General features: G+C 36.9%; 1 protein-coding gene across 1 annotated transcript; it reads right to left on the reverse strand.

The window, feature by feature from the left end:
* Positions 1-16,612: 16,612 nt before the first annotated feature.
* LOC104451859 (phosphatidate phosphatase PAH2) lies at positions 16,613-24,717 on the reverse strand. The gene is made up of 11 exons (XM_010066429.2): positions 23,868-24,717; positions 23,454-23,626; positions 22,357-23,049; positions 22,169-22,242; positions 21,179-21,263; positions 20,771-20,857; positions 20,546-20,618; positions 19,617-19,660; positions 19,018-19,146; positions 18,835-18,942; positions 16,613-16,669 (listed from the first exon to the last, which is right to left on the reverse strand). The coding sequence occupies exons 1-11, from the start codon at positions 24,715-24,717 to the stop codon at positions 16,613-16,615; spliced, it is 2,373 nt and encodes a 790-aa protein (XP_010064731.2).
* Between the last annotated feature and the right edge of the window lie 359 nt (positions 24,718-25,076).

Consider the following 25,076-nt stretch of genomic DNA (forward strand, 5'->3'; position numbering starts at 1 on the left):
ATTATGAAAATTTTAATTTTAAAAAATTAAAAAATTTAAAAAAATAAGAAAATTATAAAAATTTTAATTTTAAAAATTTTAGAAAAATAAGAAAATTTTAAAAATTTTAATTTTAAAAAATTTTAAAAATTTTAATTTTAAAAATTTAAAAAATTTTAATTTTAAAAAATTTAAAAAATTTTAATTTTAAAAATTTAAAAAATTTTAATTTTAAAAAATTTAAAAAATTTTAATTTTAAAAAATTTAAAAATTAAAAAAATTTAAAAAATTTTAATTTTAAAAATTTAAAAAAAAAAAGAAAATTTAAAAAATTTTAATTTTAAAAACTTTAATTTTAAAAAATTAAAAAAAAAATTAAAAAAAGAAAATTTTAAAAAATTAAAAAATTTTAAAAAATTAAAAAATTTTAAAAAATTAAAAAATTAAAAAAAAAAAGGGCGGCGGCGGTGGAGGTGGCGGCGGTGAGGGAGCCGCCGGCGGCGGCAAGGGAGCCGCCCCGTTCGGCCTCCCACCCCCCTTTTATAACTTTTTATAATTTTATTTTTTATAATTTTTCTTAATTTTTAAAAAATTTAAAATTTTCTTAATTTAAAAAAAATTAAAATTTTCTAAATTTTTAAAATTTTTCTTAATTTTTTTTAATTTTTCTTAATTTTTTAAAATTTTCTTAATTTTTTAAAATTTTCTTAATTTTTAAATTTTTTTAAATTTTCTAATTTTTTAAAATTTTTAAAATTTTTAAAATTTTTAAATTTTTCTTAATTTTTAAAATTTTTAAATTTTTCTTAATTTTTAAAATTTTTAAATTTTTCTTAATTTTTAAAATTTTTAAATTTTCTTAATTTTAAAAATTTTAAAAATTTTAAAAATTTTTCTTAATTTTTAAAATTTTAAAATTTTTCTTAATTTTTAAAATTTTTCTTAATTTTTTAAAAATTTTTAAAATTTTTCTTATTTTTTTTAAAATTTTTGAATATTTTAAATCTAATTTAATTAATTTATATACTATTATTTACACGTAGACGCGAAACGGCGTCGTTTTGCATTTTCTCCGCCACGTCGCATGCAAAACGACGCCGTTTTGGACCAAGCTCGCCGGAAAGTCGCCACATCGGCCATTTGGCCGGATTTTCGCCGTGGCACTTAAGTGTCCCATTTTACTCCGATGATGGCACTTAAGTGTACCATTTTAAAGTTATGACTTAAGTGTCCGTCTTGATTATGGCACTTCAGGGTGTCCCGCACTCCAAAGTTCCCTCTTGACTAGGCCTTTGGTTGAGTATTCTTGCCTATAACTAGGCATGAATTTTCTAGTATCCGATTCTCCTCTACTCCACTTTTTGCTATTTTTCTTCAAGCTGCTTTCACCCTTTTGCTACTCCCTTTTATTTTCTAGCCGAAAGCTCTATCTATTTTGCCCCCTTTTCTTTGATGGCCGTGTGGACACTCCTCTTGTGGTCAATAATTCTGGCTAGACACCTAGATTAAATCCTAAACTCATAATGTTTAGGGGAAAAAGAAATTAGGGTTTTGATTTTTTAGCTTATAAAACTAGTCCCAAAATAGGATAGTCCAATCCAATTCTTGGGTATGTATTCACTTGGAATATATTCTCGGATTGATTCCAATGGGTTCCAAATATTTGGAACCTATTCCTAGATTGGTTCCCATTGAAACCGGATTCTAGACCTATTTTTTGGGCGGTCCAATCTAGTTTATGAGTGGATTTGGATTGGTTATACCCCTAAAGACATGAGTAGAGCTTGAGGGCTGATTGATAGAGCCTGATGCTCCCACATCAACTTCTCACGAATTTACTTGCCCAAAGTTCCTTCTTGACCAGGCCTCTAGTTGAGTATTCTTGCCTCCAAGTGGGTATCTGATTCTCCTCTGCTCCACTTTTTGCAGTTTTTCTTCAAGCTGCTTTTACCCTTCTGCCACTCCCTTTTGTTTTTTTGGGCGAGAGCTCTATCTATCGTGCCCTGTTTATTTTAATGGTAGAGCGGACACTCCTCTTGTGGTCAATAATTCTGGCTGGACACCTAGATTAAATTCTAAACTCATGGTATTTATAAACAAACAACTCAATAGGCCGTAAAACTCACCACACAAATCATATGCTATGAAGCACCGACACTCTCCAAAAGCCTTCGTGTCGTGTTGGACACTTCGACACGTGTCCGACACTCTCCAACACTCGATCAACACGTGTCGAAAAATCTAACACTTGGTCACCTTTCCCAACACTCTTCGACACTCAAGTCGGAATTCTGACATACGAGTTTCTAACATGTGATTCGATATTGAGGTCAATTTTAAAAATGCAATGATTCTCAATTATGATAATATACAATTTACTCCTTAAGGTTTTTCTCTCATCTTCCAACATATCTAACATGTGAATCCGTAATATGAATCACTTGTTTTTTCTCCAAGTTTTATGAATTATTGTTTCTTAAATTGAAACAATGAATGATATTAATAAATAACAGATTAATGTTTTCAATATAAATTCATTCTAGGCTTTTTAATTGTTTATTTATTTATGAATTTGATTCAAATTAATTTGATTGAAATAATCATAAAAATGATAAATTGTACATATTTTATATAACGTATCCTAACGTGTCGAAATTTTTTATTTTTTGAAAAACGACATGTTGGTGTCTCGTGTTATATCGTATCACGTGTCGCATGTCAGTGTTGACGCTACTTAGATCATATTTTCCGATGCACGCAAAAGCTTTACGTACGGCTGAACCAAGAGCGTCCTTTCACGTTTTTTTATTTATTATTTTTTTTTACCCTTTCTTCGTGCCGCGGCTCTTTTCACAGAAGGAAAACCCACGGCTTCCTTTCTTTCCCCCTTATTATGCGGCTGCTTTAGGCTTCTGGAAAATAAAAGCAAAACCCACTTTAACAGAACCCATTCAAGGTAACATTCTTGACACCCAAAAAAAGAAGAAAAAAGAAAAAGATAACTTTTTATTAATAGAAAAGGAAATCAACTTCCACCGCCCCAAGAATACACATTTGATTCTCATTAAAAAAATAAGCCGGATTTTGAATAGAGTTGAAATCCCTTGGTCAGATTTCATACACAACTCAAACTCAACACATAATTTTATAAATCTATTGTAAGAGGATCAATTTAGTTATAAATTTTTCAATTTTATCAATTTAATCCCAAACTTTTATCTAATCATTTTGGCTAATTTTCGCGGGATGTTCTAGACTCTAATCATCACTAACAGCCCTACATAGCACACCACAACATTAGTGATTTACGGCGAAAATTTGTTAAAATAATTATATTAGAATTTCGCACGAAGGTTTAGGTCTCAATTCACAAAATTAGAAAATTTATTACTAAATTAGCATCTATATAATAATTCTCGAATTAATTAGAATTTTTTTCCAAACAACTATGTCTGTACTTAAGTGCAATTACAAAGCTCATGAACAATATGTTGTTACCTCATCATAGATTTATTTTTTATATATAACGTATTCATAGTTTAGTTGCTAATGTCATGTTGCTGATAGAAATGTAATTTAAAGGAGTATGTTTTTCTTTTTAAGGAATAAAAAAATGAAACAAAAAAAAAAAAAATCATTTGATCTCAGATTAACCTTCGAACCGAATCGGACCCATAAGATTAGTCTGATTCTCGGTCCAAGCTCAACAAAGTCGATTCTCGATTTCAAAAATGGAGGACTAACATTGTACGGCTTTGACCCTAGGTTAGGTGCTAGATTATCGGCCCAACCTAAATTATGCTCATCCTTATACTCAACACCCTGGTTAGGCAGTTCGTTGGGGTATTAGAAAATTTCCAAAAACCCTACCATGTGAAAATTGCTTTGAATCGGTAGACTTGGACTTAATTGATTCATGATAGTTATCAGGCATTTTATAAGCCACCAGGCAGTCGGGTCTTTGCGTCGTTACTCTTGAATTATTAAAAAAATAATTTTTTAATCAAAGATGATTGGAACAGCTGTTAATGTTTTTCTACAATAAGATAAATTGCCGCACTGACATATTTCAAGAAGTTCGGAAGGAGTTCGCTTAAAATTCACTAACTACAGAAAGGAAAAAGAAAAGTTGGGACAGTGACCACAAGTGGGATTCCAGCGATTTAATCGAATCAGATAAAGTTAGTTCAACCTGGTCGGAAATAATTCTGCTGTTTCACTTGCGTTTAGCCATTGATTCCATCCATCAAGATTAACTGGAATAGGAAGACGATTTTTGGGAACACAGTGTGAGCATATGTCACTGACATGATGTCAGTGACTCAATCCAAGAAAACTAAGTTCCAAAAATGAAGATTCAAATATTTGAGGGAACATTTCGTACTTTCTTTTTTGCCCCATAACTTTGAGCATTTCGGAACCTCTTTAAAGAAGCTTATCCTGCTTACAAATTTACAATGATAAGCATGCATTTAATGGGATTGAATTACTTATGATTTTCTTCTCAGATATTCTCCTTTGTAATATCTTTTTTAGTTATTAAAGTTCCTTATTCCGCATTAATACGATTAGGACACAAATACGGTTAATTTAATCAACACATGTACCATAAGTACAATAAGTACGTGCACCACGCATTTTCCTACGTAGGAGGCCATTTACCATCGGAACCATTTCTAAAACCTACTCCATCCAGACACTAACCCACAGCTTATGCTTCCTATATGAAGATTACGCGGGTCGTCTTCTTTTTGTTTAGGTCATCGACCCAATTCATCTATATTTTCTTAAAAAATCTTTTGCACGATGATTCGATGGGGGCAATCTTGACTTGACGCAACGAAGCTTTAGAGTCTAGAACACCAAAAGTTGAAAAAAAAATTGGAAAATTGTAACCAGGTAATAAAACTTCAAAAAATGCAAGCAAATCTAACGCTTGTCATATATTTTCATTTAAAGCTTCGTTTGTTTTGTGCAAAACATTTTCCCCATTTTCCAATAGATCACTTAGGAAACAAAGTCATATTTTCATAGTTAACTAAAATTTTTTACTTAATTTCAGAAAAAAATGATTTTCTCTTTAAAAATTCGGAAATCATTTTCCAAGATATTATTAGATATCAGCGCTTGAATAAAAACGGGATAAGTACACTAATGGTGCCATAAGTTGTGTACGGCGCTTACTTTGGTGCCAAAAGTTTCCGTCGGATCACTTAAGTGCCAAAAAATTTGAAAAACGCTCACTTTGGTGCCAACTCCGACGAAATTGGCCGGAAATCTGACGTGGCCTTTTTTTATTAATTTTTGACGCGACGTGGCTCGTCGGAGAGTTGAGTCAGCATCCAAACACCAAAACGACGCCGTTTGGCATCTTTCCCCCAACTTTGAAACCCTAATCCCCAAATTGAGAGAGAGGGAAGCTCGTCTTCGTGTCTTCTTCTTCCTCGAAGACCCACACCAGCAACGGCACCGGCACGGCACCAAAGAACAGCACCGACAAAGCACACCAAAGAACGACACCAGCAACGCACCAGCAGCAGCAGCGCACCAGCAGCCCCTTCGACCCATCTTCTTCCTCCTCCTCCTCCGCCCTCGCCTTCGATTTTTCCTGCAACAATCTTAGTCTCTCCTCGCTCACCTGGTCGAGCAACTACCATGGTGGCTGAGCGACGATGGCCGAGCAGCGACGGTGGTCGAGCGACGGCGGGCGAACGATGGTGGCCGAGCGGCGGAAACCCTAATTTTTCCCCATGTGAGCTAAACGGCGTCGTTTCCATGAAGCCATCCACGTAGGACGGCAAAACGACGTCGTTTTCTTAAGGAGGACCGAAAACGACGTCATTTAAAGGCTTATCGATTTTTTTTATAAAAAAAAAATCATTTTTGCCGGAATCTTTCGCCGGAGGCCGGAATCTTTCGCCGGTGGCACCAAAATGAGCGTTTTTCCTCCGATTTGGCACTTAAGTGATCCGACGGAAACTTTTGGCACCAAAGTGAGCGCCGTACACAACTTATGGCACCATTAGTGTACTTATCCCGAATAAAAACTATATTTAGACATGGGAACAACCACTTCCTAGGCCCTTGATAGCTACCACGGGCCAAGGCTAGGTCTCCTGGGGTCCATTAAGGTCAAGCTTGAGTCCAAAGAAGTTGGGCCAAGAACCCCAATGCCTTAGCCTAGTTCCATAGAGAATTGGGCTTGGGACATTAGAGCCCATGGCCGGTCCTCAAACTTTGGTACCATTGCCTAACTCCCTAATACGGAGGTCGGGCTTGACATTCCAGTGCTCGTGTTTGGATTTTGATTAGAAATCTCTTATGTGAATGTTGGCCCACATAGGTCGGCCAACACTAATATAGACAATTTTTGGAATTTTTTCAAGTTTTTTCTGAATTTTTCTTTTTTTCCCTTTCCTTTTTGCTAGTGATAAAAAGTACAAACCTTCACCGCAATTTGTGTAGCCTGTTGTGAAAAAAAGCCTATCAAAAAAAAAAATTCTAAATATATTGTATAGCAACTAATTCAATTCTAAACTTTTTGATTATATCAATTTAGTTCTGAATTTTTTGATAATTTGTTAATTTAGTTATTTTGGCCGATTTTGATTAGAAATCTGTTATGTGAATGTTGGCCCACATAGGTTGGCCAACACTAATATAGACAATTTTTGGAATTTTTTCAAGTTTTTTCTGAATTTTTCTTTTTTTTCCCTTTCCTTTTTGCTAGTGATAAAAAATACAAACCTTCACCGCAATTTGTGTAGCCTGTTGTGAAAAAAAGTCTATCAAAAAAAAATTCTAAATCTATTGTATAGCAACTAATTCAATTCCAAACTTTTTGATTATATCAATTTAGTTCTAAATTTTTTGATAATTTGTTAATTTAGTTATTTTGGCCGATTTTGATTAGAAATCTCTTATGTGAATGTTGGCCCACATAGGTCGGCCAACACTAATATGGACAATTTTTGAAATTTTTTCAAGTTTTTTCTGAATTTTTCTTTTTTCCCTTTTCTTTTTGCTAGTGATTAGTCTCAATCTACAGCTAGAGACTAGCCACAAGGGAGGGTTGGCAAGGGTCGTGCCCTCATTGTTCCAGGCCTTTCCAGATCTAGCAAGGGCAAGGACCAATGAGGACTAGATATAGCAAGGGCGAGGTGGGAGCTCACCTTGCCCAAATGAGGCCAACCCTCGCCGGCCATTGTGTATTGCTGGTTACCAGCTTCAAAATTCATTTGTTTCAACAATTTCTAGCCAAGTCAAATCGTCAAAAAGTTTAAGATTAAATTAACACGCTCAAAAAATTTATGACTGAATTGGTTGCCGTACAGTATAATTAGAAATATTTGGACAATTATCATGGATGGTAGCTACAATCGTGGAGTTTTCGTTTTCCAAGGGCATTTCTAGTTAATGAAACTTTCGATGTACTTTGACGACCCAACTTTGGTCTCGCAATACCACTTTCAGAAACGCCGACAACTTTTCGCTACGAAATTTTCGTTGCCGGAAACTTACAAATTGCGACAACATTTGCATTTACCCAGGATCCTAACGCATTGCAGCGAAATCTGTATTTTGTCACATTTGGCAAATCACGTGATGGCCTATCGAGCTACTTTCCTCGCAGTAAATCTGTCAATGAAAAATCGGTTATCAATCCTCGTCACGCTGCTCTAGCGGAGCAGGGCAAAAGCGATGAACGTATGGCAAAGAAAGTTCACAATGGTAGCCTTCTAGAACCGAAACATATGGCTACTGCAACAAAATTAGTTCAAATCGGCCCTTGAGAATGGCTTGATTCAGTCCCATTCCACATTTTTGAACCATCGTTCACTTACTTCTGTTGCTAAACTCTTGACCTTTTGAGATGGTTGAAGTATTTGAATTCTTAGCATGACATGCGAACGAACTCTGAAGTTATTCAAGAGCCTTCTCAATTAACATGGGTGAGTTTTCTATTTATTGGTCTGGATTAGTATATTGGTTATGTGAAAATTCTGCATACTGTAAAATGTTTGGTCGTCCGGATTTTTAATCGGGATAAGACTAGATAGGATAGAATATGAAATATTAGAATTTTTTTATATCCTGTCAATTGTTTAGTGTATCGCAGTATTAAGGTCGAATATATTCACATTATATCATGTAACGGCATATTATATACACTATTCCTTAATTTATTTTTATTTTATTTTTCATCTTTTTTATATTATTTTTTTAATCCCCTTTTATCATTCTTTAATAAAAATTTATCAAATAGTAAACTATACTAACATACATAAAATACAAAAATACCTCAAATATATAATAAGTATAAATATATAATTTATAGATTGAATGTTTATTATAAGATAGAATCAAAGTTGAATATATAAATTAAAATAAGATTAATTAAAAATAATTTTATTTTTATATTTTTAATTTCTTAAATTAGAATTCAAATATTAATTATCTTGAAATATAATTTCAATTTTGTTAATTTAATAAGTTTGTTATTCGAGAAAATAATTTTCTTACTATAACATTAGAAATCCTATCTACCTTTATCCCACCTCCCTTATGAGATAGTTTTATCCGGTCTATATTCCCATTATATTCGACTTTATTCTATCCTGAGCTAGTACCAAACGTAGAATATGATAAATCATATCCTCTCCTGAATTTTATTTCGACTGTCAAACGCAACCTAAAAGAAAGAATTCATAAAAGATGATCGGTAAAAGGGGTCAATAGCCTGATTAGGGTAAGAGCTTTTATTGGGTGCTTCCAGCCTGTCCTAACACACTTGGCATGGGCCGTAGGGTCGTCAAGGATTGGCAAACCAAATCTCGACCCATCTAAAACAACTTGGTCATGACCTAAATTGGAACTCCTCGAACTCGACGGGCGTACTCACAACGAGGCAATTGCATGTAGTCTTGAGGAAACAAGCACGTATATATGAATGGGTTAATACCCTGAAAAACTCCAAACTAGTATACCTGTGACAAATTTACCAAAAACTATTTTTTTTGACCACCAAAAATCCTAAACTGGTATGCTTTTGACAAATTTATCCTAAATTAGTACACTTGTGACAAATTTACCCTATGTTAGTTTTCATTAAAGTTTACCGCCAAATTATTAAATTAAATAACACGTGACAGTTAACTAGTTTACCAATTTGGGATTTTACGCTCCGTTTGTCACAGTTTACAATTTTTGTGATTTTTTTGTGGTATTAATTCAATTTAGCGGATGGTATATTTGTCACAAATTTACCAGTTTGGGGTTTTTTGCAGTCGAATAAATTAGTTTTGGGTAAATTTGTCATAAATGTACTAGTTTAGGGTTTTTTTTATTATTAGTCGAGGTAAATTTGTCATAGGTGTACCGGTTTGGGATTTTTCATGGTTAAAAAAATAATTTGGGGGTAAATTTGTCACAGGTGTACCAGTTTAGGATTTTTCAGGGTATTAACCCTATATGAATTAACAGTTAAAACTCCGATATGAAGTTCTTGATATATACGCTTAGCACATCCAATTCGCTCTAGATAAAATACCTACCTGTGATTCTCATGAAAGAGGTAACAAGAAAGGAAGAATCTGGTCACAGTTAATCCAAAACCTGAGTTTAATGCGCAGTGGATCAAATGGCAACTGACAAATCGATATATTACGGTTTTGATGCCAACTATCTTCCTACAGAAAAGGTTTTAGCCTATTCATCAGTACATCATGGAGAAGATAACCTGATCGCCTTTATGCTACATTCAAACTCATCACAATAAACACGTTTCACTTTCAAAGAGATTCTTATTCTACTGCTTATGGTGGCTGAATGTGACTGGTATACGAGTATAATAAGCCCGCACAGCACTTTCACACTATTAACATTTTGTTATCCCTCTAACATAACACACAAAGATCAGAAACACTTTGCTGCATTGACAATGGCGATAAAAACCCACAAGATCTCGGATGGTAATTTCAAGCGTGAGATGAGCATGGAGAAGTTCAAGATGTGCTTATAAAGATTTGACGTAGACACGGGAGAACGAGCAAGGAGGAGCTCCGGGAAGCCATCCGGGTCGCCGTGGTGGATGGTTCTCTGGGTGGAAGAGTGGCAACGTGATGCATACAACAGACACCAATGGTGACTGTTTCATCGATGAGAATGAGATCAACGATCTTGTGGACTTCGCAAAGAAACATGTTAGTGGGAAAATTGTAGTTTGGTTCGGTTTGGTGAAATACCCTTGGGAGAATGTAAAAACCTTTGAGGTAAAAAGGTTTTCCGAAATGTTATACTATTTGGTAAATTGTAATCTCAAATAACATTGAAAGGTAACTTTAGCAAAAAAATCTTTTGGCAAAACTCACATTTGTAATGGACTTTTACTATTTTATTTTTCTTTTTTAATTTGAAAATCAAATCCGGCGGCTGGCGACCGGCTAACCACCGGCCAACTGCTGGGCGGCCAAATCTAGCTGCCTGAGGTCACGACCTCAAGCGACGCCGCTTGGGGGTGCGACCTCAGGTGACGCGTCGTTTGTCGTAGAGGCCAGATTTGGCTACCAAACAGTCATAGATGAAGGACCTTTGGAAGAAATGGGCCCTGGCCCGCAAGAGTAACTTATTACTATTGCACATTCCCCCGTGCGGGAATTTTTTTATTGCTTTTTAGGAGTTATTATTGCTATCTAGCGATTTTTTTCGATTTCTTCTTTTTCACTTTCTTTTTAGGACTTGAATTCAAATTTTATATTCAATAAATGTAATTGATTGATGAATTTCAATGAAATTACAAGTTTTGTTTTGAGGGCATGATGAGGTACACCAAACTAGCTCGGTGATGCTATCCAACCGATAAACAAAAAGAAAAATCCAAGGAGAATTCTAAGGCCTGGGCTTCATCATGCTTTTCTATGTCAAAATGTTAAAAACAAAAATGCCTTTCCAATTGCTTTTCAAAAAAAAAAAATCTTTTAAAAAAATGATTTTCCCCGTTTGTCTTTTTGATCCATCTACATTTTGTTTCAGGGACGGTCTTATAGAAGCCAAGGAGGTAAATGATCTTGTTCTAAGGGAGCTGTTGCCAATTTTTCCATATCCTAAGGGCAAGTTTGCTCCAAATTACAGCCACCCATATGGGGCTAAAGAAGGTACTTCCTGGAGGTGCTTTGATCCTGACGAAATGGATGGTTGTGAATTTTTTACTCCAATTAATTTTGATGCTGTCAAGAAGTATTACCCATGATTGAATTTGTCATGTCTTGTTTTGAACTGCAAGTATTTCTATGATGAATAAAATGTCTCAATGAAATGTTCATATTTGTTACAAATCTTGCATTTTTCTTCCTTGATGAATTATGTGAGATAAATTGAATGTGTCAAATGGGATGCTTTGGAATGACGAAAGGCAAGCCCGACTCCATACACTGTTTCATACACTAAACCCTAGTGAGTCGTATGGAAAAATTCTATGCCTACAAGGAAAATGGTGATCTCGCAAAGAGTACGTCAACCAAAGTGATGAGAGGCAGTTTCTTCTTCTACCCGAAACACTATAATTGATTAGCCCTTTGAGCCCACACACATGAAGAGCATTTTAAATTATCCTTGTCAAGGATTATCCCATACTCGGATCAAATTTGAAGTGAATAATAGGAATTTTCTTACTCACACTTGCATCAATCTTCGAGTACTGCTTTCATAGTGCAACTTATACGGTAATTGAAATGCCTTAGGACGACGAAGAGCAATTCTTTCTCTATCCCACACACTGTTACCCATTGCATAGCCCATTTGAGCTTATGAATTTATTCACATTAAACCCAGTTGGTGATCATCCCCCACACTAGGGTAAGGCAAGAAAAACAAACCACTCAAGTAACATGGTTTACAATGTTGACAAAAGATGAAGGCTGTGCAAATCCAAAGAAAACAAGTGTAAAAAAATGGGGCATGAAAAGCAGTGTGCCTGGTAAAAGCAATGCCAATGCCCAAAGAAAAAATCAAACACTTGATGAAGTGAGTCATATCCCTAATAAGGCGGTACTAAAAAACTCAAATGCTGAAATGTTACAATCAATGGAGTTGTGATGCGAAGAAAATCTTCAACATTAGAGCAAAAAATTGGTGGAAATGTCAAGATGATCACCAACTTTGACCCTCTAAATACTTTTTGAGCCTAATGATCCTTTCATTTCACAACTCATGAACCAAGCCTACGTTACGTCCTTTGCAAAGTCTCTTCAGATTAGGGCACTTGAATTGACGTAAGAGTTCATATGTTTGAAAGCATCGCTTGAAGAAGTGCAGTAAGATAATCTCTGCTTCATTTCTCATGTTTCTTGACTTGTAAACCCAAAGATGATTGCAGAATATCACTCATTTTTCAATAGCCTCGACTCAAAGAGTCCCTTTTGTTAAGCCGTTAACCAAGCTCGCATTACAGTCCCTATTAAAGGCCTCTCAGATTGGTAAGGTCGTACCACTTGCGAGATTGCTCAGACCCTTGTTTGGCATGATGATGGTGAAATAGAGCGATTGTCGAAATCCTGCATCAAAGGTCAAGATGAAATAGCCCTTTTAACGAGGATGAGTGAAAGCCCTTTCAAACCGAAAGATCCCTTACTTGACACATCTACAACACTCATGTGTTCAGATTGGAATGAAAATGCCAGATTGATGGAAATCATCATGCATGAACATCTCTTGAATTAATGTATGTTCACTATTGCAAATGCATATTGCCTCTCTTATGACTATGTTTTGCAGGAGACATATCCCCCAGGATCAGAGATATTACCAGGTAAGTATATCTCTATCCATACCTTAAATACTTGTCATTGCACAGGTATTTCCCTCTCAAATGCACCAACACTCGACTCGATTGAGCTATCCCCCATAATTTTTCTTCACATTCAGGCGACCGAAAAGAGGTTCGAGTCCTGGTCGAATAATCAATGTTGCAATGCTAGATGACCGTAGAAAGATATGGATCCTAGATATGTAACACCAACTACCTTGGATCACTCTACCCTCCTTGAAGGTAAGATATTTCAGGTAAGTTTCTTTACCATTTTCCAAAAATTAGACATCTCAGTCTGGATCTAGATGTCTCCATTCTTTTCGTTGAACATTTCACTCTGGATATGAATGTTCTTCGATCTTCCTCGTTATACCTTAGTCTGGATCTAGGTATTTCGAGCTTTCAAAAATCATGACATCTCTGTCTGGACCCGGATTTCTTGATTCTTTTTATTGAACATTTCACTCTAGATGTGAATGTTCTTCGATCTTCCTTGTTATACCTTAGTCTGGATCTAGGTATTTCGAGCTTTCAAAAATCATGACATCTCTGTCTGGACCCAGATGTCTTGATTCTTTTCATTGAACATTTCACTCTGGATGTGAATGTTCTTTGATTTTCCTCGTTATACCTTAGTCTGGATCTAGGTATTTTGAGCTTTCAAAAATCATGACATCTCTGTTTGGACTCGGATGTCTTGATTATTTTCGTTGAACATTTCACTTTGGATGTGAATGTTCTTCAATTTTCTTGCTATACTTTAGTCTGGATCTAAGTATTTCGAGATTCAAAAAAATCATGACATCTCAGTCTGGACCCGGATGTCTTGATTATTTTCATTCAAACATTTCACTCTAGATGAGAATGTTTTTCAATCATTCTCGTTATACCTAGTCTGGATCTAGGTATTTCGATTTCCAAAATTTCGACATCTCAGTCTAGATCTAGATGTCTTATTTATTTTCGTTTAAACATTTCACTTTGGATGTGAATGTTTTTTCGACCTTTCTCGTTATATCTCAGTCTGGATCTAGGTATTTCAAATTCAAAACTCTTGACATCTTAATCTGGATCTGGATGTCTTAATTCTTTTCGTTGAACATTTCACTCTGGATGTGAATGTTTTTCGATCCTTCTCGTTATAGCTTAGTTTGGATCTAAGTATTTCGAGTTCAAAAATCTTGACATCTCAGTCTGAATTTGGATGTCTCAATTCTTTGAACATTTCACTTTGGATGTGAATGTTCTTCTCAATCTCAATGTCTCAATCTATTACCTGTTACACTCTTCAAGGAACTTAAGTGAGAGTTAGGTACTTACAGAGTAAATGGGGATTTATCATGTACCTCAAGATGCTTTACCGCACTGACTAGTAAGTAATTGTAGGTACATTCCTTTCTTTCGCATCATGCATTTGCATAAGCATTTCCATACATCATATGAATTGCATTTTAAAAAATGGGGTTCGTTTCCCAAAAAAAAAAATCATTCAGTGCATGTGCATAGTCAAAATTTAGGTCACAATTTGTCTTTGAAGGCAATCTCTACGAGCTCACCTTTAAAGAGGGGCAGCTGTTGACACCTAAATTTTGGCGACCTGATTAGTCATTTATTGCATAGAAAATTAGGGGTTAACTTTATCCCTGAAAAAATATTAATTACATAGCATATAGATTTATGTGCATTTATTGTGCATTTGCATTTTTTGCGTTTATTTGTTGGACCGGTGGCGGATGGGTTCGAATTAGTGGTTCTGAGTTTTAAATTGACAGGCTGGACTAAGCCCGTTTGTTTTAATAATCGAAAATTATCTCGTGAAAAATAGAACTTTTGAAATTTTTCTGGGATATGAATTTTTTGTGATAGGGCATATGTGACAGGAAGATATTGCGATTTATCTTTACAAGATTTGGATTTAGAGAAATTTTTTATCACAATCTTGAATAAAATTGGTGAAGAAATATTGCGTTCGAAAAAATTCTCGTAGATGTTGATCTAAAACCCTAGTCCACTCACCTATAAATAGGTCGCTACACCACAGAAAAAGGGAGGCCACTCTATTGAATACACGGCACCCGCACTTGGAGAGTCCGAACATCCCATCGCAAAAGACGTCTTCAAAGTCAAATTGCCTCTTTTCTACTGTGGAGATTCATGCCCATTCTTCATCCCACTTTTATCTCCTTTCTCGCTTGAGGAAATTCACGAAGAAGTCTTCAAAATTCTGCTGCTATTGCTTCAACGACGAATTGCCATTGGAGATTTTCCACCGTCGGGGCATCTCTGCAGCAACCTTGCAGGTCCAAATCAGGTGGTTGTCGGTGTCGCCTTGTTCGCGCATGCCAGGCAGCATCACTCGAGGTCGCGTGACGCCGCTTGGGTCGCGAGTCATGCCACCTCAAGTGGTGGTCACTGGGGACGTGCGACCCTCAGGCAGTGATGGTGGCTGCCAGAGAAGCCCGACTCTCAGGCAGGGAAGAAGAAAACGAACGGGGAAGAAGAAGAATATGAACAGTGACTCGGTAAACAATGAAATTGCATTTCCAAAATGACAATGCTTAAAGCAGGTCCTTCCCAGCATTGGGAATACTGATATTTGACAAATGAGCTTTTAAAAATGTTTGCCAAACGCAAATTATTTTCCCAAGGGGTTTTGGGGGCCCAAAGTCTTTTGGAAAAACCGAACCAAATGGGGCCTAAGTCGTCTGCTTGAAGGCTGATGTAATAATATCTGAAACGGTTGAGCTCTCTTGTTTATAGAAGCTCGTATGCTTCACTCTAGTTGTTTGAGTATATGGCAATTGAATTTACGTTTGTATCAGCTCTAACGAGATATCCTTTACGAGAAACCACTACAGTTACAAAAATTTGGCATGAAGCAAACAGAAGGCTAACTATAGTCTTAACCTCCGAAAAACCCCATCCCATTCAGTGACCAAAATTTTGGCGGAACTGATTAAGTTTGAGTCATCTGATCAAGCACGAGAAGCTAGCCAAATGATTGATAACCTTGAACAAAACTAGCCATTAGAAATTCTTGGCTCGTTCGCTTCGAAATGCCTTCTCGGATTGTTTAAATCAAGAGAAATACGACATCAATGCTTTTGCTCATAATTGAAGATCTCAAAAACGATAGGGCCAAATGTGAATGTTGAACCAGATGAGGCTTAACTACTGACAGGAGTACATCCTGTGCTTGCATGAATGGAATGCTGAGTCTCAAAAGGAACTTATTCCCTTGTATATGATTAGATCAGATATGTCATTTAAAAGTCCATGACAGTGAATAAAGAATATTGAAATGAATCTCAGTCAGGCGAAAGCAGCCATCAATCAAATGACAAACCCGTGAATGGCTGCATGTAACAGAGACGTGCATCTCTTCTCCAGCAACTTTTGACGAGCGTATCCTGCAGTTCTGAGAAAACAAACCAAAATGTGACTGTTGGACTGTTGCTAATATACCAATCCAGATTCAGAGTAAAAACCCACTCCACAAGAGCGAAGCCAAAAGCTCTGAGATGGGAGTATACAATAGAGGTAACTACCAGAGAGGGTGCCCCATCTCTTTTTAAGCTGATCTTTGCTGGTGATTCATTTTCTAACCGACATTTCGAATTGATTCTTGATTTTCCATTTCTTATGATACTGAAATTGTTGAACATTTTCAGACCGTAAAAGAATCGGTATCATCCATATATTACAGGGTTAAGCTTCAGAGAACGACTGAACTTCCACCATAGTATCTGAGATAACAATTGCTGTAGTTCAACAATGACATGCCTAACATCAAATGGATCTGCCTCTAAAATGCATGGAACGCCACTTCATATGTCAATAGCAGGAGAAGGCAGTTTCCAAAAGTTCCATGAGTTATAGTCTTCCTGGAACCAAAACAAAATGGAAATTTGATGAGTCGCACCACAGAAGAAGACAAATTATGTCGAATGGTTAACTACTTTCGCAGACTTGAGTCTATTGGATGTGGTGTATAGTCCAATCAACTTTTGGTGTCAAATGGTCATTCTTGCTAAAAAAAATCACTAAAGCTGTTGAGACTAAATGCTCTGTTTTATTGTGGAAACGAAAGGCTGCTAATTTGCATGGTGCAAAGGTCGCTTGGTCTGTTCTTTGTACTACTAAATGAGAGGGGTGATTGGGGCTTCAAAATGCAGTCTTAACATGCTTTGGAGCTTGCCGCTTAAATTGGGTTCCCTATGGATTGCTTAAATACATAGTCAGTATAAAGCAAGCAGAGGCTCAATGTTGTAGCAATGCCTGGAGAAAGATTATAAAGCAAGAGTATCCTTAAATTTCGTGTGACATATATTGTGGGAGATGGGAAATCTATCTTTTTGTGGTTCGATAGATGGTATCCATTTGGAGCTCGAATGGAAAGATACTCAGCTAGAACTATCTACGATTCTTCCCTACAAAGTCAGCCAAAGTTGCAGATGTCATAAATGGAACAGAGTGGTGCTGGCCAGCTGCAAGAAGGAACTTATTGACATTCAAGCTGCTATATGTGGAGTGTTGTTCCCGAATCTTGATGGTTCGGATAAAGTTCTTTTCATGGGAGCTAAAGATGGGAAATTCACTAATCTTGAGGCTTGGAATCTCATTAGTCAACATGGACTTAAAGTAAATTGGCACAGGTTTGTTTGGTTTAAATCAAGCATACCTCAGAATGGATTTACACTATGGTTGACTCTGTTAAATAGACTTCAATCATGAGTTGAAGAAGCGATATTGATGGAGTATGTGTCCAATGCCCAAAAAAAAAAAAAATTGCAGAGTCCAGGCAACATTTGTTATTCCAGTGTTCAATTTCTAGTCAAGTTTAGGAGCAAGCCGTTGAATAAAATAGACCTGCAGCTGATTGGAATGTGGAGTACCTTGTGCTTTGAAGGAAATAGAAGGCAGAAATATGAAGGTGATATTTCTCGAATTGGAATGTGAAGGCTTCATATACATTGTTTGGATGGAGAGGAATCGAGTTTTGCATGAGGAAGTTAATCCCTGTTTTGATCAAGTCATGGTGGATTTCACTTTCACAGTTTGAATTGCTCTTGAATCTTTGTTGCATGATGGCAAGAAGCAGGAGCAGTTGTCTACTGAAGTAGTGGACATCTGTAGAAATTGGAGAGTTCTTATGCATCGAGCTCCGTAGGATTCATCTCAGTGGTTAGGAGTTAGTGTAGATTTTCAAATTTCACTTCTGTTGGTCTCAGTAGTTGGACTAGCAATTTTACGCTCTGTTTCTTTAGGCTTTGTAACTGGTTGAGTAGGCCAAAGTTGTCTTTGTTGGCCTGGGATTGTAAGGGATGTTGTTTTTCTTCTATGGAATTAATAAAATTTATTGAATTACCAAAAAGTAAAAGAAGTTAACTTAAGAAAGGAGAAAGTTCGGCAAAGGATAATTTATTTACTTAAAATATGCAGATCGTAGGCTCAGTTCACTCTAATAATCAATACCAAAAATAAGTAAAAAGAAAAATTCATTGCAATAATTTGTTTTTTTATTTTTATTTTTCACCAAAGATAGGAGATTCTTGGTACTCAAAAGTTTTGGATGCTAAACTGTCTGACTCCTCTGTCTTTAAAGATCACTCGCGGAATATAGTCTTGTGTTAGTTCACGGAAGGCAAAGGCATGTCCATGTTTTGAAAATAGGGATCTCTTACTAAAGTTGAACTCCAGTTGACTAATTAGACAATGGTTGATCTCATTTTCCTTCAGTCAGAGTTAGTGTTTAATTGAAACAAAACGTGCAAATGTGTTCTGGGAGGAAATCAAAGGGCAATCAATTTAATATTCTATATATAGATATGTTTTCTGCCCAAATCTTTTCCCTCATGCACATAATTTTGCATAGTTTATGCATATATTAGTTAAACAGGATAAAAAAAATGTTGATAACTATCTATGGTGAAGCTGCGTTTACAGAGTGCTCAAAAAGGGTAAGCTAACTACAGCACTTCTCCTTTCAGCTGCTGGTTTATATAGTCTGAAACAATAGGTAAAAATAAATAAAGTTACAGAAGCAAACCTGCTCAGGTGAGGACTGTGAGGTCATCGGTGGAAACATGCCATGAACAAGAGCATGAATAGATGTATATGACTTTGTGTTAATATGATGGTTCACGGCAACCTCACCCTGCAAATCAGATTCATCAAAGAATATAATGCTATAATGCCATGATATTCCACTTTAGCACAGTCATTGATTCACCTTGGGGTTGATGATGAAAATTTTTCCTTTTGGTATTCCAACCTTGAGGTAACTGATTTCATCAGTGTCTCTGTTTCCAAAACCAGCATAGAATGGATTGCAATCTGAGGGGAACAATGACTTGATGTCCTAGAAAGTATTGGAAGAAAAAGAATCAAGCACAGACTCAGAATAGATGATGAAAATCAGCTGTTTTCTCAATGAAGCAAATGTTCGGATAAGTACATGTTATAGGAAGAATGAAGAAAGATATCTCATAGAGCTCATTTTATATGCTGAAGGAAGTATGAAGAAAGACTCCTGTGCACTCATAATATAAATGAAAAGGACCTCAAAGAATTTCAGAATGAACAACTCCTATGTACATTGTTTGTACACCGTATAAAGTTCACAAAAAGAACTACAATCGTGACATAACACATGCTTGCACATGCACATGCGCACATGCACACGCCAATGTGCATGCAGAGAGAGAAAGCATGATATATGTGTCAAACTTTTGAAACGAGAGCAAACAATTTCGCATAGAACAGATTATTGTATCAAGCATGTCGGACAGATTAATTGTGTACTTCAACATGGGTTTGGGAGGAACTAACCTCTAAGCATGCTATCTTAAATTCATGAGGACATCTCCTTACAACTGGAAAAAACAGGGAAATCACGTGAATTAGGAAACACAAAGCAGATAGTAAATATGATAATGCTAGATGAGCATCATTCAAATCAGTTATGCTGGTGATCTCGAGAAAAAAGCGTTACTGGGAATGTGTTCTTAGTTAATGGTTTCACAGCTGGAAGGCCAAGTTGCAGGACTGTCTTTGCTCGGATTGTGAAGAAACAATTGTGCTGGTGATAGCTACAGTGCTATTCATCTAAGAATCAGATGTTCCATAAGAGAGATAAGCGAAAAAGAAAATTGGTACTGCAAATAAACCAATCCGACATGGCAATAAATCCTTTTCTCTCACTAAGCTCAAGCATGTCTTGGACTTGACTGGCTTGTGCAGTGTCACGTAATGCCCTTGTGGTGTGTGGAGAAGGTCGAGTGAGTTCGTTTTCTTTTGGGAATTTGATGAAGTTCAAGTTGAAGTGGAGATTTTTATGTAATGACTTGAATAATTGGACCTCCGCCTAAATTGAGACCCAGTCTGACATTTGTCTTATTTAGGTTATTTGAATACTCTATTCAGGGCTTTGTGAACGTTTATCTTTAACTGTTTCCTTTATACGAAGCATGAGCAAAAGGCTGCAATTTCAAAGCCCAGTTTTGTGTGAGTTCTTTGACTTCATGTAATCCAATTCGGCACGCTGAATTTTCGTCCTCGTTCAGGAGTGGACGTCTTCTGGTGGTCAAAACACAAAAATTTGTACGCCATTTCTCCACTTTCCACACATCTTCACTTGTGTTGCCTTTTTTTGTTCACTGGTCTTTCATGTCACGCAAGTTTTGCCATACTCCATAGAGTAACCTCGAGAGCACACTTATTTCAACAACTAAGCATAATTATGCATAGGAGTGAAATACCTTCTCGAAATAAAGAAGGAAAAATCCCATCAGGAGATATAACAACAGGGCCATCTGGTAAGGCATTTCCATCCTGAAAAAGAAAGAACTCAAATTTAAGGAAGATATAACTAGCGAAAGAAGAAGAGACACCACAGGGGTCAGGTGGAAGGGAAACTTAGCGACAAATATGTTCAACAGATCAACCTTGAGTGGACAATTAGGAACAAAATTACATTGAAATACCTGTTTAAGGTTGAATAGAAATTGCCTAGTCAGATAAGCCTGAGAAATGGAACGCGCACTAAGGAAAAGCAATTGATATCCATTTTCCTGAAAGGAAGAACAAGGTTGGTCCGTGAAAGGTAAAATCAGATGACTTGTCCTATCGTTTTTAACAATTGATACGAAATATAGGTCTAATCTTTCAGTATCTAGGCCTGGTTGCTGTCATAATCAGTAGTATTCAGGATCAAGCCTATGCCTTGAAATGAAATTTACAAGAATGGCGGCATCATATCAAAATTCTGGACTAAAGATGCTGCGACATTCTAAGAACTGTTTTGACTTCCAAAACTATAACATAGAAGCAACTCCTTAGCTTCCTTGAAAGTATAACCTAATTCACAAGAAAGGTTAAAAGAAGCAGCAAACCTTAATAGCCAAAAAGAGACGTGCAACACCTGTATGTGACCAATCTACCCCAACCAAAGGCATGAACTGCCCCAAAACGTCAGACCTGTTAAAATTGAAAATTACGACCAATGAGATAAGATCAGCTTGAAAAATGTCTACTTCAAGAAGGGATGATGGAAGAGGTAATCAAAAGAAATAAAAAATTTTGAGATAAGTGATGGTATGGAAAGATATGATCATGTTGTGAAAGCCGAGGCATCAGCCTCAAGTCAAGACCCAAAACTCAATCTGCTGAAATTGGTTTTGAACAAGAAAGCATTGACATAAGCTCCAGCATACACAACTTTTAGCCAAGTGAATCATTCTAAGAGGGCAGTCCATGCTCCAACGCCTGTTAACAAGGCGAAAGCACACTCATTTACTTTTATCACAGCTTGGAAATATAATTATAGTGACAACCACCAAAGATGTTCCATTGATCAAGTGTTACAGCGCTGCTAAGTCAGAGATCGTATGTCTGACAGGTAAAAAAGGCTAGTTGGCAAACTAATGAAACTGACTTATCTGATGACACCTGACTAAATGCATTCTCCAGAAAAGCAAGATTTACAGGTTCCTATTGGTCCAGCAGAAACTGTAAAGGGCATAAGCAATACTACCCAAATGGTGGACTGTGGATGTAAGACGATGGGCTAATTGTAAGAATGCATTGGCTTGCATCTTGATAAGTTCAAGTCCCGAACCAAACACAACAAAACATAAAAGTTTAATTCATATTTTTTGGACCGTGATGGGGGAATTTATGCAAAAGTCTTCTCACTCGTCCAACATTAATTCAATTAGCAGTTGAATTGTCTTCCAAAACTAAGAAATAGCACCAGAATAAACAGTCTAAATGTCTGTTTAGCCTACAATCATGAAACTAAGTCAAGTGAGTGAGCAGAAGAACCTAAGAAATCTGAAATAGTAGTGCCTTACTATTTCAGAAATAAGTTTATAGTGCCTTACTTGGTAATAGTGCCATCCACATCAGAAATAATAATACGATCATTCCATTTCCATAAATAGATTTTGCAATCAACCTGTTCAATTGTCCAATGTTAGTTGTAATGGAGTAAGATTGCTTTCTTCCTAGAGAAGGAATTGAAATAATTCTCTAGGCCTAGTGTTCAACAGTGTCAGGGTGCAAAAGTGACCTGCTGCTTCCCCAGCATTGCTGTTGAGAAGGTGAAGGTAACCGTGTTACTCCCTTCCCTCAAATTCAATGATGCCACCTGTTCAGATGTTGGAGTCTTTGCCCTGAACATCTTTTTCCTATACTTCGGCTTGGGTAAAGTATGATCTCTATTTATACCTGTGGGAACTGAAGTGATCCTTGACCTTTTGTCTGCATATTCAGCATCAGTTGATGGATTTTCTCGACCAAAGTTGTCTGATATCACAAGTAACTCATCCTTCACATAAATTAACGTGCTTGCCGGTTCCAAGCAGCACTGTGGGCTCAATGAGAGATTTCTTTCTTTGTCAATGGGAACCGATGTTATGTCTTCCCCTGGAGTGACCTCATTGACTTTGGACTCATCAAGGCCGCTCAAAAGAAGTTCACCAGTTGAATTATTTTCTGATGGAAAACAGGGGGTTTTTGTCAGAAGAAAACCACAATATGACCCATAGGTAGTGTCCATAGTCTCTGAACTGAGTTGGAACTTGCTTGTTTCATGAGTAGAACTGTTTTGACCTGCTTGGCTAATTCTGCCGCTGAAAACGGAGATGCTACAGCTGCTTGGTGATTCTGTTTTCTTGACAGATCCATATGTGATGCTGGTGTCAACTGGTTCAAAAGTTTCCAGTATTGTGACTGTATCTCTGTGGCGTATCCCCTTAAATTCCTGGGTAGAGGAAACAGGCACAGCTAAAGCATTTTGCTAGTTGTTTTCTTGAACTACCCAATCTTGCAAAATAGTGGATTAATTTGAGATTGAACTCAAAATTGCACTTATGCACACGTGAGAATTACATTGACTTCTTGGTTTAACAAAAGATCTGATTGCCGCTTCAGATATGAAATTCAAATAAAACAAGTGTCTCAAAAATGAATAATCAAAATCGACCATACTATAGAACGGAGCTGACAGAATTTGGAAGACGAGCATCATTAGTCTAGTAAAACCACAAAATTGTTTTCCCTGGTGCTTGAAGCAGTATCCTGCATTCAACTGATGTTATGGATACCATATCCAAGCATCATTTATGGACTAAATTACCTTAATAAAAGACTTCAGAAGAAAGTTACCTCAGCAATTCTGCTGTTATTTATCAATACCGCTTCCGGATGGACACCCTGGGTTTCTCTGCTATCATGGTGCAATATTTGTTTGCATTGCTCATTAGAGGCACATAACTTCTTCAATGTCTCAACAGTTAAGGAATGAACTCCATAGGTTTGCTCCTTGGATATATGACTGCCTGGTTGATTAACATACTTTCTTTAAGACATCTTGATCCACACTCTACTAGTCACTTACTTCAAATTTAAGCTTCATTTCAAATACTAAGTACATAAGATGAAAAAAAGGGTAAAGGGTTTCAACAGTTACAGCCATGCTCACAGCATTAGTGTTGACCATTCGACATTCTTTGATATTTTAGAGCAGTTCATAATATTACATCAAAGTGTTCATCTTAAGTACTCAGCCTTGCATCTTACCTCCAGTGGATGTAGCTATGCCTTTTGTGATACCATTCAAATGTGAAAGTTTTCCATCAGTACATTGGACAGTGAAGTCCATGTTTTCAACTGACTGCACACTCACGTTGCAGGAAGTAGCTTCCTCATGCGATGGGTCATTCGTTAAACTGGTTTCTGGGTTACTGTGGACAAGGGACTTCTTGCAGCTTGTCTTCTCATCCACATTGACAATATTACTGTCAAAGGTATCAGGAGGAGAATATATTTTCCTGAACTTGAAAGAGGCAAAATTTGTCGACCAATTCAACTCCAGAAGTTCAGCTGCAATCTCCGCATGCTCTAATGAACCTCTCCTTCTGACACCAACATCAACCTCTCGTTTCCTGGAACCATCAGTCCTCATCAATCTGCACCCCGAAACAAGCCCAGAAGCTCGTGATCGGCGAGAATTACTTCTGAGCATAATATTTTCATTTCTAGCTTCACTCAAAATAGGCCCATTAGAATTGAAACTGCGACTTCCTGACATCTCCCATGAATGCCCTCCTCTCTCTCCACCAGAAGGAAATTTCTCACATAATTCCCCTTCTTCATCCACTTCCTTGAGGAAGTAGGCTTCCCCTTTATGGTTCAGATACATGTGGAAGTCCACCTCAACCCCATTGACACATATCTTAACAATCTTCTCTTTTGTCTTCAAAACCCCTTGGAATTTCCCGAAGCGGACGTACCAAGGAGAGGATTTGAAAGTACCATCAGGCTGTTCAACTACGATTATGTCCACTGCTCCACCAAACGGATCGAAGGGGCTGGAAACAGTGTTCACCCCTTTCGATATGTACCTGGCTATACTCCCCACGGCTCTCATCTCCAAGGCTCTTATATCTTGCTATTCAATCGGCCACATAAACTTCGAATCTCGGTACCGACTAACCAACTATGTAAGGACCGGGTAGCTGACGTGAGACTTCATTTCCTTTAGGACAACGTCCTTCTGAGCATCTGCAAATCTCCGACTACAGCTTACAATACTTAGTGAAATCCGCATAAGTGTCTAATCTCAGCCCGAGCCATGAAACCTTCCACAAGAAATCAAACAGATAATGCACTTTGTTTCGATTAGCCAGACAAATCATGAAGGAGCGGACGAGACGCGAGACGCGAGACTGATCAACGAGCTCAAGAAGGCATCACGTTGCGGAACGATATAATTTGAGCCCTCTGATG

The sequence above is a fragment of the Eucalyptus grandis genome, chromosome 6, assembly GCF_016545825.1.
Source record: "Eucalyptus grandis isolate ANBG69807.140 chromosome 6, ASM1654582v1, whole genome shotgun sequence".
NCBI lineage: Eukaryota > Viridiplantae > Streptophyta > Magnoliopsida > Myrtales > Myrtaceae > Eucalyptus > Eucalyptus grandis.

Coding starts and splice junctions, on each gene's coding strand:
- LOC104451859 (XM_010066429.2), bottom strand. CDS start 24,717: ATGAGAGCCGTGGGGAGTATAGCCAGGTACATATCGAAAGGGGTGAAC. Junction 23,627..23,867: donor CATAGCTACATCCACTGGAG/GTAAGATGCAAG, acceptor TTAATCAACCAG/GCAGTCATATATCCAAGGAG. Junction 21,264..22,168: donor GTGGATGGCACTATTACCAA/GTAAGGCACTAT, acceptor CAATTTTAACAG/GTCTGACGTTTTGGGGCAGT.